Source organism: Salmo trutta, chromosome 31 (genome assembly GCF_901001165.1).
Source record: "Salmo trutta chromosome 31, fSalTru1.1, whole genome shotgun sequence".
In the NCBI taxonomy this organism is placed as follows: domain Eukaryota; kingdom Metazoa; phylum Chordata; class Actinopteri; order Salmoniformes; family Salmonidae; genus Salmo; species Salmo trutta.
The window spans coordinates 34,020,792-34,047,006 of NC_042987.1; the positions used below are offsets into that span (position 1 = coordinate 34,020,792).

The window sequence follows — 26,215 nt, forward strand, 5'->3', positions numbered from 1 at the left end:
ATTTTGGGTGGAGTAAACCCTCTCGCTTTGCCTCTTCATCTCTGGCGCTAACAAGTGGAAGTGGGAATTTTTGTATGGAGGTCAATGGGAGTGTCAAAATTGGTCAATAGAATGAAGTTGCATTTTATATGCAAGGCTTATTTGATCGACGTTTATAAACGGTTAGGTTGTTACAAATGTACTAATAAAAAAATCAGGCATGTGGCATCCCGGCAACTTTGAGAAAACCAATGTTATCATTGTTGTGCCCGTTGTTCACATGTGAATGTTCCCGCCTGCTCCCACCTCCACCCGGTTTGCAGACATTAGTATTGTTAGAGCCTTGAGTCCAGCATCTTGTCCTTATATAGATCATCTTTGTTTTTACTCAGCGATATGACGATGCCACAAGCAGCACCACAGATGTTACAGATGAGCGCAATGCAAGATGATACACTCAAGGATTATCACAAAGTATCTGCGCATGTGCACGGGTTCGCTGCAATAGCTACACATGATGGCTGCGGGACCGGAAACAGCGGAGAACTTCAGTCTGGCACTTCAACGCTCTTAGTTGTTGTGGAAATCGACCGAATATTGCTGTTTACTTTGTGCATCGCTGACTGACGATCTTTAAAACTTATTTTTTGTTGTCTATGCAACAGCAGGGCATTGTCAACAACGTCGAAAACTTTCAGTTAGTCAATAAAGTGATACGCAATGCTCTTTTTTTGTCCTGTGCATCCTGAAGATCACTGATCACCTTGGTTACAGCTGATTATACTATGTTTAGCTCTGAAACCAGACTGGCTTTGGGATATGATACAATTATTGTAGAGAAAATCTTTCAGCTGTGAATTAGTCGGTTTACAAATCTTATATAAATAGTTGATGGGTTAACATTATAGAATAATCATTTACTGGACACAGAACACTATACTAAAAACAAATAACTTTATTCAAAAATACAAAGCATAATGCTATTCTCTGTGTAAGTCTGTGACTCAAAAAAACTAACTTTACTTGACACCAAGCGTCATAACACTGTCATGACCAATATATTTACACGTGTTGTGACGTATATTGCGTTACTTTAAGGCTGGTTATGACACCAACATAAGTGTTACCACGCTGGGTGTCAAGGAAAGTGTTACCACGCTGGGTGTCAAGGAAAGTGTTACCACGCTGGGTGTCAAGGAAAGTGTTACCACGCTGGGTGTCAAGGAAAGTGTTACCACGCTGGGTGTCAAGGAAAGTGTTACCAAAATAACACTAGGAAATACATGTGAAATAAAACATCAGTGATGTTCTTGACAAGCCAAAGAAAAATCAATCACGCAAAACTGTAATACATGTACATATACTAGCAAATTTACATAGTCGCTTAGATACCAGATACAAATAATATGAAGTATTATTACCTTTGACCTAAGAAGAGTGTTTGACATCCTATTTGACATGTTTGATCTGCTTCCCAACCAAACACACATTGATATAGCTACAGTATGTCCATTTAACAGATTATTTGAACCAAAGCGACTTACAGTTATGCGTGTATACATTGCTCTGCAGTCCATGTAGTTATATAAACCTGAAATAGCAGCATGCTGTGCTCAGTAGGGGGAAAACGTTTTGGAACAGAGTGAAACGGGGAGGTACTACCTGGGCCCGTATCCACAAAGCGTCTCAGAGTAGAACATTGGTCGCAAGTGCTGAGACTGGAGACATTTTTCTCCTACTCTCATGGGTAAAAATAAAAGCTATGCGTGAAGCCTCTTTAGTCATAAGAGTCCCACCTAGTCGGCAGATATTTAGGACACCTCATGAGCTGTCCTAACCAGTTAAGAGTTACCAGCAGGTGTCTTGATAACAGTAAAGGGCAGTGAGTCACTGGTTCCTGCACCATAGACAAGCAATTGATCTGGAGTTGAAAGAATGGTTTGATATTTCTATACGATCAACCCATAAATAATCTAGACCTTCATGCAACAGTAGGCATCTCTTGCGCTTTTGACAATGATTTTACACGAGGCCTAATTCACATGATGATATGCCTAAATACTTATAACCACTAGGCTAATAAATTATCACATTTTTATTTTTGACTATTTCATTAACCTACATGTTATATCAACATGTCCCTTTGGAGTGCAATATCCCTAAATTGGGCATGCTTATAAGTTTGGCAATTGACAGCATCTAGGGGCTAGGGGCTATGTGTTTGGTGATTAATGATAGACCTTTCAAAATGTTTTAGGCAACATTATCGGCAAGTGACTTGATGCCTACTGTGCTAAAAAGAGATTCAGTCGTTGAAGGGGAGAGATGAGTGTGTTGATATAACAGTAATATAATCAAAATTCTGCTTTTATAAACCATCATATGATTCATATGCAATGATTCAGTATGATTCAGTGCAATGCCTTTCACATTATAAATATAAGAATTTGTAAAAAAAACGAAACATTTATAATAAGTTTTGCATGCCAACATATTAGGCAAGAATTAAGAGTAGTTTTTTGTTGTTTTCTTAAAACAAGTGAACAGGATTCCTAGGACCTTTTCTGAGATGCTTTGTGGATACGGGCCCTGAACAATAAGAACACAGAAAAAATAATAAGTGCCGTACCGAACCCCATCTTAAAGTCTGGAGTAGGTCTGAGTACAGGGTAGTATTCACTAGGCACCAAAACAAACAAAACTGAATGAAACGGAGGGACCACCTGAATGTGTAATAAGAAATGATTATTTTCCTTTTTGCATTGAACAACATTTTGATACGTTTTGTCCTTACGAATATGACCCAGGTATGGGATATTATGGCTCCCAGAGTCTACACACTCTTCCCCCATCCTCATTACAGGTCTTTGGGGCAGTACTTCCTCTCAAACTGTGCCACGTCAAACTTGCGGGTGCAGCCTTTGTAGTTCATGTACCGTATCTTTCCGAAGATGGGTCTCTCGGCCCAGCCCTGGTCATGGACCCCACATATGGACCACATACAACCTACAGAGAGATAGATAGGGTTGGGGGAAAAAAAAACGTTGCAGTGTAAAACAGACATGAACAAAGATTCAGCACGAGGCAAGCATGTAGAGGTGCAAATGGATGTTGGTTTAATTTACACAGTGCTGGTGATGACGGTGAAAAATGTACAAGTTAATATATTTAGAAAAAGGTTTGCCCCGCTTTCTAAATAAAAAAATAAAAATAAAACACATTCTGTGACGTGCTCAGTTTTTTGGCGGCATGAAGCTTTCATTAGACCAATGAAATTGCCGAACGGGTTAAGGTCAAAGCACTTTTTTGTTTACTGTTTAGATTAAATTGAGCGCTCTCAAACTTCCCATCATTCTGATCAATTAACCTTGCTTTCACCTACCCAGTTCTATCAGAGCTAGGAACATTGAAGGGGTGTAGGAAGAGGCTAGGTGCAGAACTGGAACCTGGCCTTACACCAAAACAATAGGTGCTTTGGGTAAGAATTGAACCAACCACCAGTGAGTCACTTACCTACGAATCCATTGGGGTCCTGCCCGTCCAACTCGTATCGGTCGTTGAGGTAGATGGCGATGGACAGCGCTCCCTCTGGTGAGGAGGTCCACTCCAGGATCTTCTTGGCCCAGTACATCCTTAGGAAGCCATGCATCTTACCCTCAATCACCATCTGGTACTACAGGAGGAAGGAGACAAGATGGACAATTTATTTACAGTGATATAGGGCTGTCCCGGATCTCAAAAAATCTTGGTTGACCGAGAGTCATCTGTTCTTTCAACCAATTGATTTGTCTAATTTTAAAAACGTGTATTTTTTCATATACTGTGAATTCGTATTATTCGTAAGTATTCAGACCTCGACTTTCCACATTTTGTTACGTTACAGACTTATTCTAAAATTGATTAAATTGTTTGTTTCCCCTCAATCCACACACAATAGCCCATATCGACCAAGCAAAAACAAAGTTTTTCGAAATCTTAGCAAATGTATAAAAAAAAAAACTGAAATATTACATTTCCATAAGTACTCAGACCCTTTACTCAGTACTTTGTTGAAGCACCTTTAGCAGCGATTACAGCCTCAAGTCTTATTGGGTATGACGGTACAAGCTTGGCACACCTGTATTTGGAGAGTTTCTCACATTCTTCTCTGCAAATCCACTCAAGCTCCGTCAGGTTGGATGGGGAGCGTCGCTACACAGCTATTTTCAGGTCTCTCCAGAGATGTTAGATCGGGTTCAAGTCCGGGCTCTGGCTGTGTTACTCAAGGACATTCAGAGATTTGTCCTGAAGCCACTCCTGTGTTGTCTTGGCTGATGGAAGGTGAACCGTCACCCCAGTCTGAGTTCCTGAGCAGGTTTTTAATCAAGGATCTCTCTGTACTTTGCTCCGTTCATCTTTCCCTCAATCCCGATTAGTTTCCCAGTCCCTGCCGCTGAAACACATCCCCACAGCATGATGCTGTCATCCCCATACTTCACCGTAGGGATGGTGCCAGGTTTCCTCCAGACGTGACGCTTGGCATTCAGGACAAATAGTTCAATCTTGGTTTCCTCAGACCAGAGAATCTTGTTTCTCATGGTCAGAGTCCTTTAGGTGCCTTTTGGCAAACTCCAAGCGGGCTGTCATGTGTCTTTTACTGAGGAGGGGCTTTTGTCTGGACACGCTACCATAAAGGCCTGATTGGTGGAGTGCTGGAGAGATGGTTGTCCTTCTGGAAGGTTCTCCCATCTCCACAGAGGAACTCTGGAGCTCTGTCAGATTGACCATCGATTTCATGGTCATCTTCCTGACCAAAGCTCTTCTCCCACGATTGCTCAGTTTGGCGGGGCAGCCAGCTCTATGAAGAGTCTTGGTGGTTACAAACGTCTTCCATTTAAGAATGATGGAGGCCACTGTGTTCTTGGGGACCTTCAATACTGCAGAAATATTTTGGTACCCTTCCCCAGATTTATGCTTCAACACAATCCTGTCTCGGAGCTCTACGGACACTTCCTTTGACCTCATGGCTTGGTTTTTGCTCTGACATGCACTGTCAACTGTGGGACCTTATATAGACAGGTGTGTGCCTTTCTAAATCATGTCCAATCAATTGAATTTACCACAGGTGGACTCCAATCAAATTGTAGAAACATCAAGGATGATCAATAGAAATAGGATGCATCTGAGCTCAATTTCGAGTCTAATAGCAAATGGTCTAAATACTTATGTAAATAAGGTATTTCTGTTTATTTTGAACACATTTGCAAACATTTCTAAAAACCTGTTTTGTCATTATGGGGTATTGTGTGTAGATAGATAAAAAAAAAAAATCAATTTTACTATAAGGCTGTAATGTAACAAATCAATTATATGCACTGTCTGATGCTTTAAGTGAACTATTTTATGAAATAATTATGACAAACAAATTACTTGATTGCATTTAAAATCATGAATGACTCGTATGCTTCGTGATGACATTAACCAATGAATGACTGATACAGTAGCCTATATAAGTATTGAAATATAGGCCTACGTAAGTTACGGTATCAAGACTAAACAGGATGAGCTCTTAGGCCTACAGCTGGATGGTGGTTATACAAGGCTGCTATAGTAACACTACTAATGATAATGACATTACTTATTATGCTGATCATAATAACAACAAGAAAAAGTTGGGTTATTATTATAAATATTTTTCTGACAATTTGGAACAGTGTTTAACACTGAATAAGTGAGAGATGCTGTTCTTACGAGATAAAAAAAAGTGCAAAGCCTTTATTACAGCATAGCAAAGATTAAAAACAGCAGAACGTGAAATTGTTTATCCGACATGTTGTGGTTGCGTGAGGCTTGGCGCTCATGGAATCAGTCGGCTATTAAAACACACTCAAACTGGCAACAGAAGCAGGATGTGTCTTATTTCTGTAGATATAAACAATTCTGCTCAAAAAAATAAAGGGAACACTTAAACAACACATCCTAGATCTGAATGAAAGAAATAATCTTATTAAATACTTTTTTCTTTACATAGTTGAATGTGCTGACAACAAAATCACACAAAAAGAATCAATGGAAATCCAATTTATCAACCCATGGAGGTCTGGATTTGGAGTCACACTCAAAATTAAAGTGGAAAACCACACTACAGGCTGATCCAACTTTGATGTAATGTCCTTAAAACAAGTCAAAATGAGGCTCAGTAGTGTGTGTGGCCTCCACGTGCCTGTATGACCTCCCTACAACGCCTGGGCATGCTCCTGATGAGGTGGCGGATGGTCTCCTGAGGGATCTCCTCCCAGACCTGGACTAAAGCATCCGCCAACTCCTGGACAGTCTGTGGTGCAATGTGGCGTTGGTGGATGGAGCGAGACATGATGTCCCAGATGTGCTCAATTGGATTCAGGTCTGGGAAACGGGCGGGCCAGTCCATAGCATCAATGCCTTCCTCTTGCAGGAACTGCTGACACACTCCAGCCACATGAGGTCTAGCATTGTCTTGCATTAGGAGGAACCCAGGGCCAACCGCACCAGCATATGGTCTCACAAGGGGTCTGAGGATCTCATCTCGGAACCTAATGGCAGTCAGGCTACCTCTGGCGAGCACATGGAGGGTTGTGCGGCCCCCCAAAGAAATGCCACCACACACCATGACTGACCCAGTGCCAAACCGGTCATGCTGGAGGATGTTGCAGGCAGCAGAGCGTTCTCCACGGCGTCTCCAGACTGTCACGTCTGTCACGTGCTCAGTGTGAACCTGCTTTCATCTGTGAAGAGCACAGGGCGCCAGTGGTGAATTTTCCAATCTTGGTGTTCTCTGGCAAATGCCAAATGTCCTGCACAGTGTTGGGCTGTAAGCACAACCCCCACCTGTGGACGTTGGGCCCTCATACCACCCTCATGGAGTCTGTTTCTGACCGTTTTAGCAGACACATGCACATTTGCACAACAATGTGCACAACACATTTGCACAGACACATGCACATGCACAACTCACTGCCTTCCTGAAGACAAACAATGTATACGAAACGCTTCAGTCTGGTTTTAGACCCCATCATAGCACTGAGACTGCACTTGTGAAGGTGGTAAATTACCTTTTAATGACGTCAGACCGAGGCTCTGCATCTGTCCTCGTGCTCCTAGATCTTAGTGCCGCTTTTGATACCATTGATCACCACATTCTTTTGGAGAGATTGGAAACCCAAATTGGTCTACATGGACAAGTTCTGGCCTGGTTTAGATCTTATCTGTCGGAAAGATATCAGTTTGTCTCTGTGAATGGTTTGTCCTCTGACAAATCAATTGTAAATTTCGGTGTTCCTCAAGGTTCCGTTTTAGGACCACTATTGTTTTCACTATATATTTTACCTCTTGGGGATGTCATTCGAAAACATAATGTTAAATTTCACTGCTATGCGGATGACACACAGCTGTACATTTCAATGAAACATGGTGAAGCTCCAAAATTGCCCTCGCTAGAAGCCTGTGTTTCAGACATAAGGAAGTGGATGGCTGCAAACTTTCTACTTTTAAACTCGGACAAAACAGAGATGCTTGTTCTAGGTCCCAAGAAACAAAGAGATCTTCTGTTCAATCTGACAATTAATCTGGATGGTTGTACAGTCGTCTCAAATAAAACTGTGAAGGACCTCGGTGTTACTCTGGACCCTGATCTCTCTTTTGAAGAACATATCAAGACTGTTTCAAGGACAGCTTTTTTCCATCTACGTAACATTGCAAAAATCAGAAACTTTCTGTCCAAAAATGACGCAGAAAAATTAATCCATGCTTTTGTTACTTCTAGGCTGGACTACTGCAATGCTCTACTCTCCGGCTACCCGGATAAAGCACTAAACAAACTTCAGTTAGTGCTAAATACGGCTGCTAGAATCCTGACTAGAACCAAAAAATTTGATCATATTACTCCAGTGCTAGCCTCCCTACACTGGCTTCCTGTTAAGGCAAGGGCTGATTTCAAGGTTTTACTGCTAACCTACAAAGCATTACATGGGCTTGCTCCTACCTATCTTTCCGATTTGGTCCTGCCGTACATACCTACACGTACGCTACGGTCACAAGACGCAGGCCTCCTAATTGTCCCTAGAATTTCTAAGCAAACGGCTGGAGGTAGGGCTTTCTCCTATAGAGCTCCATTTTTATGGAATAGTCTGCCTACCCATGTGAGAGACGCAGACTCAGTCTCAACCTTTAAGTCTTTACTGAAGACTTATCTCTTCAGTAGGTCCTATGATTAAGTGTAGTCTGGCCCAGGAGTGTGAAGGTGAACGGAAAGGCTGGAGCAACGAACCGCCCTTGCTGTCTCTGCCTTGCCGGTTACCCTCTTTCCACTGGGATTCTCTGCCTCTAACCCTATTACAGGGGCTGAGTCACTGACTTACTGGTGTTCTTCCATGCCGTCCATGGGAGGGGTGCGTCACTTGAGTGTGTTGAGTCACTGACGTGGTCTTCCTGTCTGGGTTGGCGCCCCCCCCTTGGGTTGTGCCATGGCGGAGATTTTGTGGGCTATACTCGGCCTTGTCTTCGGACGGTAAGTTGGTGGTTGTAGACATCCCTCTAGTGGTGTGGGGGCTGTGCTTTGGCAAAGTGGGTGGGGTTATATCCTGCCTGTTTGGCAATGTCCGGGGGTATCATCGGATGGGGCCACAGTGTCTTCTGATCCCTCCTGTCTCAGCCTCCAGTATTTATGCTGCAGTAGTTTATGTGCCGGGGGGCTAGGGTCAGTCTGTTTCATCTGGAGTATTCTCTTGTCTTATCCGGTGTCCTGTGTGAATTTAAATATGCTCTCTCTAATTCTCTCTTTCTCTCTTTCTTTCTTTCTCTCGGAGGACCTGAGCCCTAGGACCATGCCTCGGGACTACCTGGCATGATGACTCCTTGCTGTCCCCAGTCCACCTGGCCTTGCTGCTGCTACAGTTTCAACTATACTGCCAGCGGCTACGGAACCCTGACCTGTTCACCGGACATGCTTGTTGCACCCTCGACAACTACAATGATTATTATTATTTGACCATGCTGGTCATTTATGAACATTTTAACATCTTGACCATGTTCTGTTATAATATCCACCCGGCACAGCCAGAAGAGGACTGGCCACCCCTCATAGCCTGGTTCCTCTCTAGGTTTCTTCCTAGGTTTTTGGCCTTTCTAGGGAGTTTTTCCTAGGGAGTTTTTCCTAGCCACCGTGCCTCTTTCACATGCATTGCTTGCTGTTTGGGGTTTTAGGCTGGGTTTCTGTACAGCACTTTGAGATTTCAGCTGATATACGAAGGGCTATATAAATAAATTTGATTTGATTTGTGGCCTGCTAGAGGTCATTTTGCAGGGCTTTGGCAGTGCTTCTCCTGCTCCTCCTTGCACAAAGGCGGAGGTAGTGGTCCTGCTGCTGGGTTGTTGCCCTCCTACAGCCTCCTCCACGTCTCCTGATGTACTGGCCTGTCTCCTGGTAGCGCCTCCATGCTCTGGACACTACGCTGACAGACACAGCAAACCTTCTTGCCACAGCTCGCATTGATGTGCCATCCTGGATGAGCTGCACTACCTGAGCCACTTGTGTGGGTTGTAGACTCCGTCTCATGCTACCACTAGAGTGAAAGCACCGCCAGCATTCAAAAGTGACCCAAACATCAGCCAGGAAGCATAGGAACTGAGTAGTGGTCTGTGGTCCCCACCTACAGAACCACTCCTTTATTGGGGGTGTCTTGCTAATTGCCTATAATTTCCACCTGTTGTCTATTCCATTTGCACAACAGCATGTGAAATTTATTGTCAATCAGTGTTGCTTCCTAAGTGGACAGTTTGATTTCACAGAAGTGTGATTGACTTGGAGTTACATTGTGTTGTTTAAGTGTTCCCTTTATTTTTTTGAGCAGTGTATATATACACAAAAGTATGTGGACACCCCTTCAAATTTGTGGATTCGGCTTTTTCCGTTGCTGACAGAAGTATAAAAAAAAGCACACAGGGATGCACTCTCTATAGACAAACATTGGCAGTAGAATGGCCTAACTGAAGAGCTCAGTGACTTTCAACACGGCACCGTCATAGGACAAGTCAGTTCGTCAGATTTCTGCCTTGCTAGAGCTGCCCCGGTCAAGTGTAAGTGCTGTTATTGTGAAGTAAAAACATCTAGGTGCAACAACGGATCAGCCGCGAAGTGGTAGGCGACACAAGCTCACAGAATGGGACCACTGAGTGCTGAAGCGCGTAAAAATAGTCTGTCCTCACTTGCAACACTCCATACAGAGTTCCAAACTGCCTCTGGAAGCAACGTCAGCATAAAAACGGTTTGTCGGGAGCTTCATAAAATGGGTTTCCATGGCTGAGCAGCCACACACAAGCCTAAGAACACCATGCGCGATACCAAGCGTCGGCTGGAGTGGTGTAAAGCTCACCGCCATTGGACTCTGTATACTGTATAGTTTGGTGGAGGAAGAATAATGGTCTGGGGCTGTTTTTCATGTATCGGGCTAGGCTCCTTAGTTCCAGTGAAGGGAAATCTTACAGCATACAATAACTTTCTAGACGATTCTACGCTCCCAACTTTGGGGAAGGCCCTTTCCTGTTTCAGTTTGACAATGCCCCCGTGCACAAAGCAAGGTTCATACAGAAATGGTTTGTTGATCGGTGTGGAAGAACTTGACTGGCCTGCGCAGAGCCCTAACCTCAACCCCATCTAACACCTTTGGGATGAATTGGAACGCAGACTGCGAGCCAGGCCTAATCGCCCAACAACAGTGCCTAACCACACTAATGCTCGTGGCTGAATGGAAGCAAGTCCCTGCAGAAATGTTCCAACATCTAGTAGAAAGCCTTCTCAGAAGAGTGGAGGCTGTTAAAGCAGCCAAGGGGGACCAACTCCATATTAATGCCCATGATATTGGAATGTCATGTTCGACAAGCAGGTGTCCACATACGTTTGGCCATGTGTATATGGATGACTTATAAAGCCAGGCATATTTAACAGTTAGGCTTTTGATTATAGAGCTAATTAAGTTGGGGTTCTCTCTCTCTACTCACTTTTCTTAGACAATTAAGGCTGTTTTCTTCTCAACTTCACTGCTGCCTCAGCCGCATTGCTCTCAACACCAATATGCTGGGTAACTTTGCTATTATGCACATAGCAACATGGTCTAGGAAAAGGCGCCAATTTAACAGCATGTTTCAGAACCGCGGCCAGCGACCGTTATTTGTTGTTGATTTCTTCAGTCGGGCAGTAGCAATCTCGGTCGACCAAGAGCTTATCGACAAAACAATCGTAAATGGGGTCAGCCCGGCAGTGAGTTGACTTTATTGAAGACTGAGCTTCTTTTTGACTTCCCTAAGGTGTAGTTGTTTCTGGGCATTGCTAACCAGCAAACGGTTAGCAGGAAACGACACCAGAGGGAAGTCGAAAATTCCCTTTTATCCTTCGCAACTTACAGCAATGAGTGCATTCATATGTGTCAAAGTGATTGGAGTTGTTTTCATGCACTCACTATATTATAAGTTGCTTTGGATAAAAGTGTCTGCTAAACTGCTGATTTAATTACATGATTTATGTTAAGAAATAAATACAAGTCTTGTTGTTGTTCTGAGAATTGCTGAATTGGCTGGTTTGCATGTTGATAGTCTATGGGCGGTCAGTACTGTAAATGATACCTGGGCTGCGTTCCAGAGCTTGTCGTGGGTCTGGGCTTTCTCCAGCTGCTCGCGGGTATAGACGTATGGTCTGGGGTCTTTGGCGTGATCTTTCAACGTTTTCTGGGCCCAGTCATTTGCACCTAGATCAAATACAAGGATCATTAATGTTAACTTAGCAAAACAGAACGGAAACATCCCTTCCCCTTTAAAATGTCACAATAGACTAAATTGTTGCATTGTCTAAGACCCTGCACATAATCTACCATGAAAATACTAATCAAATGTTATTTGAAATGCTTACGGCCCTTACCAACAAAACAGAGAGAAAGAAAATAGAGAAAGAAACACATAATAATAAATACTTAATGAGTAACGATAACTTGGCTTTATACACAGGGTACCAGTGCCGAGTCGATGTGCAGGGTACGAGGTAATTGAGGTAGATATCATTCTGTATACATCTGGCCCTTCTTTGGACACTGTGCTAACAAACCTCCAAACGAGCTTCAACACCATACAACACTCCTTCAGTGGCCTCCAACTGCTTTTAAATGCTAGTAAAACTAAGTGCATGCTCTTCAACCGATTGCTGCCCGCACCCTCCCGCCCGAATAGCATCACTACTCTGGACTAGAGGTCGACCGATTATTATTTTTCAACGTCGATACCGATCCAGATTATTGGAGGACCAAAAAAAAGCCGATACCGATTAAATCGGACAATTTTTTTATTTCTTTATTTGTAATAATGACAAATACAACAATACTGAATGAACACTTATTTTAACTTAATACAATACATCAATAAAATCAATTTAGCCTCAAATAAATAATGAAACATGTTCAATTTGGTTTAAATAATGCATAAACAAAGTGTTGGAGAAGAAAGTAAAAGTACAATGTGTGCCATGTAAGAAAGCTAAGGTTTAAGTTCCTTGCTCAGAACATGAGAACATATGAAAGCTGGTGGTTCCTTTTAACATGAGTCTTCAATATTCCCAGGTAAGAAGTTTTAGGTTGTAGTTATTATAGGAATTATAGGACTATTTCTCTCTATACAATTTGTATTTCATATACCTTTGACTATTGGATGTTCTTATAGGCACTTTAGTATTGCCAGTGTAACAGTATAGCTTCCGTCCCTCTCCTCCCCACCCGGCTAACTAGCTAGCCATTTCACATCGGTTACACCAGCCTAATCTTGGGAGTTGACAGGCTTGAAGTCATAAACAGCGCAATGCATTGCGAAGGGCTGCTGGCAAACGCACGAAAGTGCTGTTTGAATGAACGCTTACGAGCCTGCTGCTGCCTACCACCGCTCAGTCAGACTGCTCTATCAAATCATAGACTTAATTATAACATAATAACACACAGAAATACGAGCCTTAGGTCATTAATATGGTCGAATCCGGAAACTATCATCTCGAAAACAAAACGTTTTTCCTGTCAGTGAAATACGGAACCGTTCTGTATTTTATCAAACGGGTGGCATCCCTAAGTCTAAATATTCCCGTTACATTGCACAACCTTCAATGTTATGTCATAATTATGTAAAATTCTGGAAAATTAATTCATAACGATCCAGGCAGCCCAGACTGTTTCATATACCCTGACTCTGCGTGCAATGAATGCAAAATGACACAATTTCACCTGGTTAATATTGCTTGCTAACCTGGATTTCTTTTAGCTAAATATGCAGGTTTAAAAATATATACTTCTGTGTATTGATTTTAAGAAAGCCATTGATGTTTATGGTTAGGTACAGTAGTGCAACGATTGTGCTTTTTTCGCAAATGCGCTTTTGTTAAATCATCCCCCGTTTGGCAAAGTCGGCTGTCTTTGTTAGGAAGAAATAGTCTTCACAGTTCGCAACGAGCCAGGCGGCCCAAACTGCTGCATATACCCTGACTCTGTTTGCAAGAGAAGTGACACATTTTCCCTAGTAAAAAAAAAACATGTTAGCAGGCAATATTAACTAAATATGCAGGTTTAAAAAGATATACTTGTGTATTGATTTTAAGAAAGGCATTGATGTTTATGGTTGGAGCAACGTGTAGCGATTATATGCAACGCAGGACAGGCTAGATAAACTAGTAATATCATCAACCATGTGTAGTTAACTAGTGATTATGATTGATTGTTTTTTATAAGATAAGTTTAATGCTAGCTAGCAACTTACCTTGGCTTCTTACTGCATTCGTGTAACAGGCAGGCTCCTCGTGGAGTGCAATGTAAAGCAGGTGGTTAGAGCGTTGGACTAGTTAACCGTAAGGTTGCAAGATTAAATCCCTGAGCTGACAAGGTAAAAATCTGTCATTCTGCCCCTGAACAAGGTAGTTAACCCACCGTTCCTAGGCCGTCATTGAAAATAAGAAAGTGTTCTTAACTGACTTGCCTAGTTAAATAAAGGTCTAAAAAATAATATATATATATTTTTTTTTAAATCGCCCAAATCGGCGTCCAAAAATACCAATTTCCGATTGTTATGAAAACTTGAAGATGGCCCTAATTAATTGGCCATTCCGATTAAATCAGTCGACCTCTACTGTGGACGGTTCTGACCTAGAATATGTGGACAACTACAAATACCTAGGTGTCTTGTTAGACTGTAAACTCTCCTTCCAGACTCACATTAATGATCTCCAATCCAAAATGAAATCTAGAATCGGCTTCCTATTTCGCAACAAAGCCTCCTTCACTCATGCTGCCAAACATACCCTCGTAAAACTGACCATCCTTGACTTTGGCAAATTGGATGTAGTCTATCACAGGGCCATCCGTTTTATCACCAAAGCCTCATATACTACCCACCACTGCGACTTGTATGCTCTCGTTGGATGGCCCTCACTACATATTCGTTGCCAAACCCACTGGCTCCAGGTCATCTATAAGTCTTTGCTAGGTAAAGCCCCGCCTTATCTCAGCTCACTGGTCACCATAGCAACACCCAGCCTAAGCACACGCTCCTGCAGGTATATTGCACTGGTCATCCCCAAAGCCAACACCTCCTTTGGCCGCCTTTCCTTCCAGTTCTCTCCTGCCAATGACTGGAACAAATTGCAAAAATCTTATATCTCCCTCTCTAACTTTAAGCATCAGCTGTCAGAGCAGCTTACCGATGACTGTACCTGTACACAGCCAATCTGTAAATAGCACATCCGACTACCTCATCCCCATATTATTACTTACCATCTTGCTCTTTTGCACCTCAGTATCTCTACTTGCACGTCATCATCTGCACATCTATCACTGCAGTATCAATGGTAAATTGTAATTATTTTTCCCTCTAGAGCCTATTTATTGCCTGCCTCCCTACTACATTTGCACACACTGTACATAGATTTTTCTATTTTTCTTTTCTTTTGTGTTATTGACTGTACATTTGTTTATGTGTAACTCTGTGTTATTGTTTTTGTCGCACTGCTTTGCTTTATCTTGGCCAGATCGCAGGTGTAAATGAGAACTTGTTCTCAACTGGCCAAATAAATAAAAAAATATTATGGCAAGAACAGCTCAAATAAGCAGAGAGAAACGACAGTCCATCATTACTTTAAGACATGAAGGTCAGTCAATACAGAACATTTCAAGAACTTTGAAAGTTTCTTCAAGTGCAGTCGCAAAAACCATCAAGCGCTATGATGAAACTGGCTCTCATGAGGACCACCACAGGAAAGGAAGACCCAGAGTTACCTCTGCTGCAGAGGATAAGTTTATTAGAGTTGCCAGCCTCAGAAAATGCAGCCCAAATAAATGCTTCAGAGTTCAAGTAAGACACACATCTCAACATCAACTGTTCAGAGGAGACTGTGTGAAATCAGGCCTTCACAGTCGAATTGCTGCAAACAAACCACGACTAAAAGGACACCAAGAAGAAGAAGAGACTCGCTTGGACCAAGAAACACAAGCAATGGACATTAGACCGGTAGAAATCTGTCCTTTGGTTTGACAAGTCCAAATTTTAGATTTTTGGTTCCAACCGCCGTGTCGTTGTGAGACAAAGAGTAGGTGAACAGATGATCTCCGCATGTGTAGTTTCCACCGTGAAGCATGGAAGAGCTTTGCTGGTGACACTGTCTGGGATTTATTTAGAAGGCACACTTAACCAGCATGGCTACCACAGCATTCTGTAGCGATACATGGGATTATCATTTGTTTTTCAACAGGACAATGACCCAACACACCTCCAGGCTGTATAAGGGCTATTTGACCAAGGAGGAGAGTGATGGAGTGCTGCATCAGATGACCTGGCCTCCACAATCACCCGACCTCAACCCAATTAAGATGGTTTGGGATGAGTTGGACTGCAGAGTGAAGGAAAAGCAGCCAACAAGTGCTCAGCATATTCCTTCAAGACTGCTGGAAAAGCATTCCAGATGAAGCTGGGGGTGAAAAAAGGAAAAGAAAATAGCAGCAGCTCTGGCCTTTATCTCAGCCCGAATGTTGCCTGTAATCCATGGCTTCTGGTTGGGATATGTACCGTCATGATGTTGGCCTGTGGGTAAGGTTTATGACCCCCCCATAAATACCTTTCTCCCTTCCCTCTCTCTCTGACTCTACTGAAGGACTCTTGAATAGCCTTTGTTAAACATAGAGAGTCTGGGAACATCAAACAAGTGGGGGGAAAGGAACCATATTTCGGTAATAGAACCAGTTGAAAATATGCGTTGGTACTTAATGTATATAATGTCTGTTCGGTGGTCATCTGAGACATTATGGACTGATGATAGGACGACATAACTAGAATGTGTAGACTTTCTCAGATACAGGTTATCAGATTCACATGGAATTGTTGTGCAAATGAAATGTTTGAATATGAAACTATTTGTGATAAGATTAAATGTCATTTTAGCTTCCAAATGAGAGAATTGGGTTTTCATAAGGTTAGAGCCCTGCTCAATCAGTGGCCCGCCCCTGTGAAGAGACATGGGTTATAAACTATGAAACACACCCTTCTCTCCCTCCACTATATAAGCCCTTGACGAAAATGTAACCTCCTGTTCTGAGGACGATAGGACGACGGTCCATACGTTAGAAGGGTCTAACATGTCAACTACAGAACTAAGCCAACCTCAGCGTGAGCTTTGGTTGTGAATGGTATGAATTTTGAACTCTTATTCACTAAAGAAGAGAGACCTCCTAGCTGTTGAGTTAGCAACAGCAGCTGTAAACGTGGGCTGGGAAAGGACGGACGACGTATCCAATCTAACACACAACGACGATACTACGACGTATCCAATTTACCACCAGAGACATTCTTCCGAGGACAGGAAGATCTCTGTTGGCCAACACGGCCAGCATCTACGACCAACCTACCGAAGCGCAGCTCAGAGTAAATATTTATTGCATTTTCCTTTTCCAAATGGGAGGTCATTTAGAATGCATAAGATACTGTATTTACGATAGCACAGCTTCTCCCTTTGTTCCTCAGTCTTCCCGCTCTTTCATTCAAGCCCAACCCCCTCTCTTTGTGTAACCAGCCATCATACAGGTTCCGTCCACCAGGGATGTTTTCTGTATGACATAATTTGCATTCTGTGTATATGTAATTCTGTGTGATTAGTTAGGTATTTAGGAAATAAATAATTAAACCCAATTTTGTATTGCTGATTCAACTTGTTAGCCAGGGTTCGTGAAGATAACCAAGAATTTACAACTTTCAGATGAGACTGAAATAAAATGACGATTAATATTGACTGCTATTGATGTGAAATATTACTAGGTCTTTAAGAGTTTATTCGGAAGATAACAGCTCTATAAACATTCTTTCGTGGTGCCCCGACTTTCTAGTTAATTACATTTACATGATTAGCTCAATCAGGTAATATTAATTAGAGAGAAAGGATTTTATAGAATAGCATGAAATATCACTTAATCCGGGATAGCCAAAGACACGACAGTACATACGGTCACTGTGGGGATGACTTCATCGATGCACTTGTTAACGAAGCCGGTGACATTGTCCTCAATGTCATTGGATGAACCCCAGAACATATTTCAGTCTGTGCTAGCGAAACAGTCCTGTAGTTTAGCATCTGCTTCATCTGACCACCTTCTCTAGCTGCACAGGTGACATGCTGGTAGAAATTAGGTAGAACGCATCGGTTTCCCATTAAAATCACCGGTCATTAGGAGCACCGCCTCTGGATGAGCATTTCTTGTTTGGCCCTACACAGCTCGTTGAATGTGGTCTTAGTGCCAGCATTGATTTGTGGTGATAAATAGACAGCTATGAAAAATATAAACTCAGCAAAAAAAGAAACATCCCTTTTTCAGGACCCGGTCTTTCAAAGATAATTCGTAAAAATCCAAATAACTTCACAGATCTTCATTGTAAAGGGTTTAAACACTTTCCCATGCTTGTTCAATGAACCATAAACAATTAACCGTTCCAAAAGGTATATGTTCATTAAGACACTAACAGCTTACAGACGGTAGGCAATTAAGGTCACAGTTATGAAAACTTAGGACACTAAAGAGGCCTCTCTACTGACTCTGAAAAACACCAAAAGAAAGATGCCCAGGGTCCCTGCTCATCTGCATGGACGTGCCTTAGGCATGCTGCAAGGAGGCATGAGGACTGCAGATGTGGCCAGGGCAATAAATTGCAATGTCCATACTATGAGACGCCTAAGACAGCGCTACAGGGAGACAGGACGGACAGCTGATCATCCTTGCAGTGGCAGACCACGTGTAACAACACCTGCACAGGATCGGTACATCCGAACATCACACCTGCGGGACAGGATGGCAGCAACAACTGCCCGAGTTACACCAGGAACGCACAATCCCTCCATCAGTGCTCAGACTGTCCGCAATAGGCTGAGAGAGGCTGGACTGAGGGCTTGTAGGCCTGTTGTAAGGCAGGTTCTCACCATGGGCACCAATGTGCACAAACCCAACGTCGCTGGAACAGAAAGTACTAGCAAAAAGTGCTCTTCACTGACGAGTCGTGGTTTTGTCTCACCCAGGGGTGATGGTCAGATTCGAGTTTATCGTCGAAGGAATGAGCGTTACACCGAGGCCTGTACTCTGGAGTGGGATCGATTTGGAGGTGGAGGGTCCGTCATGGTCCAGGGCGGTGTGTCACAGCATCATCGGACTGAGCTTGTTGTCATTGCAGGCAATCTCAACACTGTGCGTTACAGAGAAGACATCCTCCTCCCTCATGTGGTACCCTTCCTGCAGGCTCATCCTGACATGACCCTCCAGCATGACAATGCCACCAGCCATACTGCTCGTTCTGTGTGTGATTTCCTGCAAGACAGGAATGCCAGTGTTCTGCCATGGCCAGCGAAGAGCCCGAATCTCAATCCCATTGAGCACGTCTGGGACCTGTTGGATCGGCGGGTGAGGGCTAGGGCCATTCCCCCCAGAAATGTCTGGGAAATTGCTGGTGCCTTGGTGGAAGAGTGGGGTAACATCTCACAGCAAGAACTGGCAAATCTGGTGCAGTCCACGAGGAGGAGATGCACTGCAGTACTTAATGCAGCTGGTGGCCACACCAGATACTGACTGTTACTTTTGATTTTGACCCCCCCCCCTTTGTTCAGGGACACATTATTATATTTCTGTTAGTCACATGTCTGTGGAACTTGTTCAGTTTGTGTCTCAGTTGTTGAATCTTATGTTCATACAAATATTTACATATGTTAAGTTTGCTGAAAATAAACAGTTGACAGTGAGGACATTTCTTTTTTTGCTGAGTTTAGATTAACTCTCTCTTCGTAAATAGTATGGTCTACAGTTTATCATGAGGTATTCTAGCTCGGGCACCAGCTGTTGTTAACAAAGAGAAACACACCCCTCACTTTAGCTTACCTGGGGCTTCCGTTTGATCCTGCAGATGCATAGAAAAACCAGCTAGACATATATTATCCATGTCCTTGTTCAGCCAAGACGGACTCTGAGAAACATAGGATATTACAGTTCTTCTGGTCCCGTTGACAGGATAGTCTTGAACGGAGTCATCCAGTTTGTTCTCCGGTGATTGTACGTTTGCCAATAGAACAGTGGGTAAAGGCGAACTATTTATTCGTCAGGGTGCTCGCATGTCGGCCTCCCTTATGCCGTCTCTTCCTTTTCCGAGTCACTGGGATTAGGGCCTGGTCCAGGGTGAGCAGTACGCCCTGTTCCGCAGTTTCCTTGAAGTAGAAATCTTAATCTAAATCGAGGTTAGTGATTGCTGTTCTGGTGTCCAGAAGCTCTTTTTGGTAATAGTAAACTATGATCAGCACAACAAAAAAACAAAACAGCAGAACTGGTCATGAGCCTGTAGAACGGCAGCTATCCATTGCAGCGACATTCTAAATCAGGTATTTGCTTGGGGCTCTGGTCAAATGTAGTGCACTACATAGAGAATAGGGTGCCATTTGGGATGCAGATCATGTCTTAACTCAAGAGAACTCGGTCCTCCTCACTCACCCTTCACACTGTCATAGCTGGGGTTGTAGAAACAGAAGTTATCGGTCAACTCTCTGCGCACCACCAGTTCTTCTGTGAAGGAGGACACGGACTCGCCGGCACTCTTCCCACAGCGTTTTACCTGCAGCACCACGCGCTGGGCAGACAAGTGACCTGGAGATAGGGAGGGAGAGAGGTAGGGATGGAGAGAGGGTAGAAAGGGGAGAAGGAAAGGGATGGAGGGATAGAGAGCGGGGGGAAGAGAAGGAGGGACAGTCAGTGGAGTCCACCTTGAGCTTCAGAAATAAGTTTGAAAAACATTTGCATACAAATAACATTGGATACGAGCAGGCCTGCAAAGCCTGTGTTTCTTTAGGTGGGAGTGGGGCTTCACACCGGGTGGGTGTCAATGGGGCTTCACACCAGGTGGGTGCTAGGTGTATAAGGTCATAAGAGGTGTGTTTCTAGGCTGGTATCAGGTGAACACCGTGTTTTGTGTTGGCATGTTGAATTTAATTCAACATTTAGAAAGGGGAGAGCTGACACAGGTGTGTATTGCAGGGTCATAGTGGGTGTGTGTTTATAGGCTGAAATAACACTAAAGTTTGTGTTGGCACAAACTCCAGTAAGTTGCTTCCTCAACTGACCGAAGCGGATCCACGGCGAGAGCTGACTAACGGCAGAAGAATTGGGGTTGTTCCTCTGAGTGGCAAAGTTCTTGAGGCGCAGGTCGATGAAAGATTCCAACATGGCTATGCCTGCTGCCGTGCCAGACTTGGCCCAATCCACCTCCTCCACCGTCTTGTCCACCTCCAGAGAGGACAATGCCACTGGCCAGTCTACTGGCTGGAAGGAGAGAAGAGCTTCATTTATTTAAGGTTGTGGAGAGTTAAATATATATGGAGTGGCCCATACCAACAGAGGAGGAAAAATATGAGGAAGAACTTAGGTCTTCTCTAAAAACAACATCAAACTTACTTCCACTTTGGTGTTTGCAGGTCTGGAGGGACATGATAAGTATAAGCAATACAGCAGAAGCTCCATTGGAAGGCTTTGCAAAGTCATCACCTTATTGCTTACACATATCCTGTGCATTCTGCTAATACGGTGGAAGGGAGACGGTGGGTTGTTTTCTGATCAGGCAAGAAATGAACCAACTCAGAGAACAACCCATTAACCAACCCAGTTTAGTGGATTGTCTCTATACAAATACCATTAATGAATCCCTCATCTTAATGAGGCCCACCTTCTATAAGTAACCTCTTACTTTGGCGGTTCGGAGAGCAGTGTGTGGGTGTTTGTCCACTAAAGGCATCTCTGTGAGGAACTCGTTCAGAAGCTTGGTGATCTTGTTACGGATCGTCCTGGCAGAATACTCCAGCTTGTCTGATGCCACCCAGCAGGGCACCACGTTATGGGCATCGACCTGCAGTAGTGACGGGAAGACGTGATAGTTGACAGACTGGAAATCCTTTGTTAACGTAGCCTGAGAAATTGAAGGAAGAAAGCTATACTGGAATTCAATAGGTGTTCAGTGTTGGTATAACAGAGTGAGTTTCATCCCTGTCTACCCAACACGGGACACAAACCTTCTAACACAAATCTTTTGCACAATGATACTCAAGAAGCACTGGCCCTCAATAACACTGAAAATAATATGGATCTGGGTGCAACATTCATCCTACTTTTACCCCATAATGTTAAATCAAGCCACAACACACCGTCTGTGCATTTTTGTGATACATTTGACAAAAATCTTCGCAAATTGCCATGCAAAATAGCAGAATTGCTGCAGCAAAATATAGCATTTTCGCTCGCAACTACCATATAAAGAAAAATGCTAAGTAATCCTGAACGGGACTGATCCGCATACTTGTATGAAGGGGATATCCGATGGAAGCCCCTTTTTGACCTCCTCCACCCACTGCAGCGGTGTCCTTAGAGGGGAGAAGTCAGTCACTACTGCCCCAAAACTCCAGTCCGCCACAAACCCTGGCAGCAATTCTCCAGCGGAGCCCTGAAGCAGGTGGAACTGAATATCCAGGGCACTGCAGTCCTATGAAAGGGGGGACAGATACGTGCATGAGACAAGAAGGAAGCAAGTATAGAGGAGAATCTCAAATGGATTTTCTCGATTCCTCTCGCCCCCTAGCATCCACTCGATGAGGAGGAGATGAAACGTGGAAACAAATGCGCTTGTAAGAAATGAGGCTGTCCTCCTCTATCACTCCATCAGGCAAATTACATTTACAGAGGTGGAATCTCAAAATACTTATGTTTTAAGTGGTAAAAAATAAATGTTGCCAGATGTGCTAGACATTTTCTAATACAAGGATAAGTAGCGTATAGTTTTTAAATGTGTGCATGCTTTTCTCATCCGAGAAAATAACAGCTGCTCTTCGAGGGCGCATTTCAAAACTCTTCCGGGGTAGGATACACCTGAGCATCCTACACCGGAGGCAGCAACCAAGGAGAGGAGCAAACTCCTCCCTTCACCCATTAACAAACTGACACTCTCTTACATATGGCAGCCACGTATAGGTTTCAGAGTCACGGAAGAGAGGAGGACAGACTTTTTGCCAATTGAGAATCTCCCTCGGGCGACTGATTGGACCATAAACAAGTGTAAGAACTGAGGAGGTGAGCCGGGCCGGATGTCAAGACGACGACCCAGATGTCATATCCTCACATATATTTCTTTACAATCATAACCTGCTTAATTGCTAAGTTAAAAAGGTCTGAAGTATCAAAGTCCACTTGCATTAGGATCACACAGGACACATAATTCTCAAAGGCCTCCTGAACTCATGACACAGCGCATAACGATCGTAGGGGGGGAATGTAGGAGGGTGGCCACCGGGCCTGATGCCAAGACAAAAACCGCACACTAGAAAAGACAAGCACTCGACCTCGACTTTGGTTCAATTTATTTTTAATTTGCTGTGAATCAACAAACAGATTCGCATACAGATTCTTCAGGTTTGTGTTCGTTGATTCACTGAAAATGTAAAATGAACATAACTTAAGTCAAAGTTGGTGGCCTGTCTTTTCTAGTGTGTGATTTTTACACTTGTTTTAGGATAATAGTTGTTTTGGCACTGATTGGCCCAATCAGTTATTGTACTGGTTGGGCCATCTCCATCTCAAAGTCTCCCAGCAGCTGTTATTTTCTCAATTGGGAAAACAATTTGAGCCAGTCCCTAGATGCAGGTTGTCTTTTTTTCCATCATGAATCTTGTTCTGGAGGAAGCTCTGCTCCAAAATCATAAAATCTGATTTTAAACCTAACCTTAACCACACTGCTAACCCTAATGCCTAACCTTAAAATGAAGACTAAAAATAATGTTTGTTTTCATGAATTTATACAATAAATTCAATATTGACTTTGCAGCTGGTCTATCTAAGAGGGAATGAAAATTAAATAAAAAAATGTGCTCAGTTCTGCCTCCAGGGAAAGACTCATGACAATAAAAGTCAACCTGCTCCCTAGATAGAAAAAACAGGGAAGAGAACACACAAGTCATTTTTACCCCAGACAACGATGGAGGATTTCTCTACCTTAGCGACTTCCTCCAGTCCCCTCAGCATGAAGCCAAAATGGCGGATGGTGGCCAACTCTGAGTTTTGTGGTATCACCAAACAGAAACAGATATGCAGGGGCAGCTTCTCTTCGAGGGCAAGCTGCTGGGCATAGATCAATGCCCAGTTATCTACAGTAAGAGTCAAAGAGAGAAGCAAACATTCTGTTACTGGTGAATATGGCTGCAAATACTGAAATGAGTCCACCAAAAACAATTCCCACTACAATGCCAACCCAAACTATACTGGCTTGAAAAGTTTATTTTCCCATTGTCATTTCGAGCATGGCGGATGCATAACCAGGCCAAAACACTCCCCCTATCTACATTGACGGGACAGTAGCGGAGAGGGTGGAGAGTTTTAAGTTCCTCGGCGTAAACATCACGGACAAACTGAAAATGGTCCACCCACACAGACAGCGTGGTGAAGAAGGCGCAGCAGCGCCTCTTCAACCTCAGGAGGCTGAAGAAATTTGGCTTGTCACCAAAAACACTCACAAACTTTTACAGATGCACAATCGAGAGCATCCTGTCGGGCTGTATCACCGCCTGGTACGGCAACTGCACCGCCCATAACCGGAAGGCTCTCCAGAGGGTAGTGAGGTCTGCACAACGCATCACCGGGGGCAAACTACCTGCCCTCCAGGACACCTACACCACCCGATATCACAGGAAGGCCAAAAAGATCATCAAGGACAACAACCACCCGAGCCACTGCCTGTTCACCCTGCTATCATCCAGAAGGCGAGGTCAGTACAGGTGCATCAAAGCGGGGACCGAGAGACTGAAAAACAGCTTCTATCTCAAGGCCATCAGACTGTTAAACAGCCATCACTAACATTGAGTGGCTGCTGCCAACATACTGACTCAACTCAAGCCACTTTAATAATGGTAAAATGTATGTAATCAATTTATCACTAGCCACTTTATATTATATGTTTACTTACCCTACATTAGTCATCTCTTATGTATATACTGTACGCTATACCATCTACTGCATCTTGCCATCTGATGTAATTAAATGTATCACTAGCCACTTTATATAATGTTCTCATACCCTACATTGCTCATCTCATATGTATATACTGTACGCTATACCATCTACTGCATCCTGATGTAATGTATCACTAGCCACTTTAAACAATGCCACTTTATATCATGTTTTCATACCCTACATTACTCATCTCATATGTATATACTGTACTCCATACCATCTACTGCATCTTGCCATCCTGATGTAATGTATCACTAGCCACCTTAAACAATGCTGCTTTATGTTTTCATACCCTACAATACTCATCTCATATGTATATACTGTACTCCATACCATCTATTACATCTTGCCTATGCCGTTCGGCCATCACTCATTTATATATTTTTATGTACATATTCGTATTCATTCCTTTACACTTGTGTTTACAAGGTAGTTGTTGTGGAATTGGTAGATTACTTGTTAGATATTACTGCACGGTCGGAACTAGAAGCACAAGCATTTCCCTACACTCGCATTAACACCTGCTAACCATGTGTATGTGACAAATACATTTGATTTGATTTGATTTCACACAGCTCAGCAGTGTGAAAAGGCTACACTTTCTATCGGACATCTTGTTTTTTGTTTGTTTATTTAACTTGGCAAGTCAGTTAAGAACAAATTCTTATTTACAATGACTGCCTATTCCGGCCAAACCCGGATGACGCTGAGCCAATAGTGCACCGCCCTATGGGACTCCCAATCACGGCCGGATGTGATACAGCCTGGAATCGAACCAGGGACTGTAGTGATGCCTCTTGCACTGAGATGCAGTGTCTAAGGCCACTGCGTCACTTGGGAGCCCACTGTATATCCACTGCTATTGGAAGTGGATATACTGGAGATTTTCTCACCTTGGACCCTGTGATCCCGGTTCATCCAGTAGACTACTCCCTCTGAACCTTGCTTTATCTTCTGGGCTTGGGACACAAAACGGAGGCGCTTCTTGTTGAATTTCAAGTCCTTTTCCTCCTTCCGTTGCTCTGCCACCACACCCTGCAGCCAGCCCTCTTCTCTACCACTCTTCCCATTTTTTACAGCCTGCAGCTTCTGCCGTTTGGTGTTGTCCATTTTGGCAAATGTTGCCTTGCGTTTTTCTGCTGGCATGGTGGTTCGATTAATGCTACTTAGGCTTACTAATTTGGTAAAGGAGCAGTGTCTTTGGCTCTCGAGTGTCAAAAACTTCCAAATGTGCTTGGATGCTGGAATGAGCAACAAACTGTATAGAGGGAAGCATTGGAGGATAATTACTAAAGAAATATCACTTTTTCATCTTCAATACATGTTCTAATAATGCAAGCAACCATGACAAAACAGGATGTTATCATGCAGACCAAGGCACCATTTGAAGTAAGCCAGGAAATAATTAAATGACAATCGCACTGAAATGTTTGGCAAGAAATGCCTTACCTGCGATGCATACAGATTATTGTGAACGTGTATCGCAGTCCTTTTCAGAGTTAATATGTTAAACTGAGGCTTCTTGATATGTATGTATTCAAACAACAGCAGATGCGTGTCGTGTTCTTTTTGTTTTGTAAGAGCAGATCTTTATGGGGAGGGGGGTACTATGACAACTACACATCCCAAAATGCCATTCGTGTCTCCAG

The 26,215-nt window shown here is 43.3% G+C and overlaps 1 protein-coding gene across 1 annotated transcript; it reads right to left on the reverse strand.

The window, feature by feature from the left end:
- Nucleotides 1–914: 914 nt before the first annotated feature.
- cpdp (CPD photolyase) lies at nucleotides 915–26,155 on the reverse strand. The gene is made up of 10 exons (XM_029726307.1): nucleotides 26,016–26,155; nucleotides 25,460–25,824; nucleotides 23,553–23,704; nucleotides 21,868–22,050; nucleotides 21,262–21,420; nucleotides 20,642–20,840; nucleotides 20,016–20,168; nucleotides 11,614–11,735; nucleotides 3,493–3,652; nucleotides 915–2,985 (listed from the first exon to the last, which is right to left on the reverse strand). Exons 1-10 carry the CDS (start codon nucleotides 26,024–26,026, stop codon nucleotides 2,837–2,839), a joined length of 1,653 nt encoding a protein of 550 aa, XP_029582167.1. The 5' UTR covers nucleotides 26,027–26,155; the 3' UTR covers nucleotides 915–2,836.
- Between the last annotated feature and the right edge of the window lie 60 nt (nucleotides 26,156–26,215).

Coding starts and splice junctions, on each gene's coding strand:
- cpdp (XM_029726307.1), bottom strand. Junction 21,421..21,867: donor CGGATATCCCCTTCATACAA/GTATGCGGATCA, acceptor TCACTACTGCAG/GTCGATGCCCATAACGTGGT. Junction 11,736..20,015: donor CAGCTATGACAGTGTGAAGG/GTGAGTGAGGAG, acceptor TATTTGATCTAG/GTGCAAATGACTGGGCCCAG.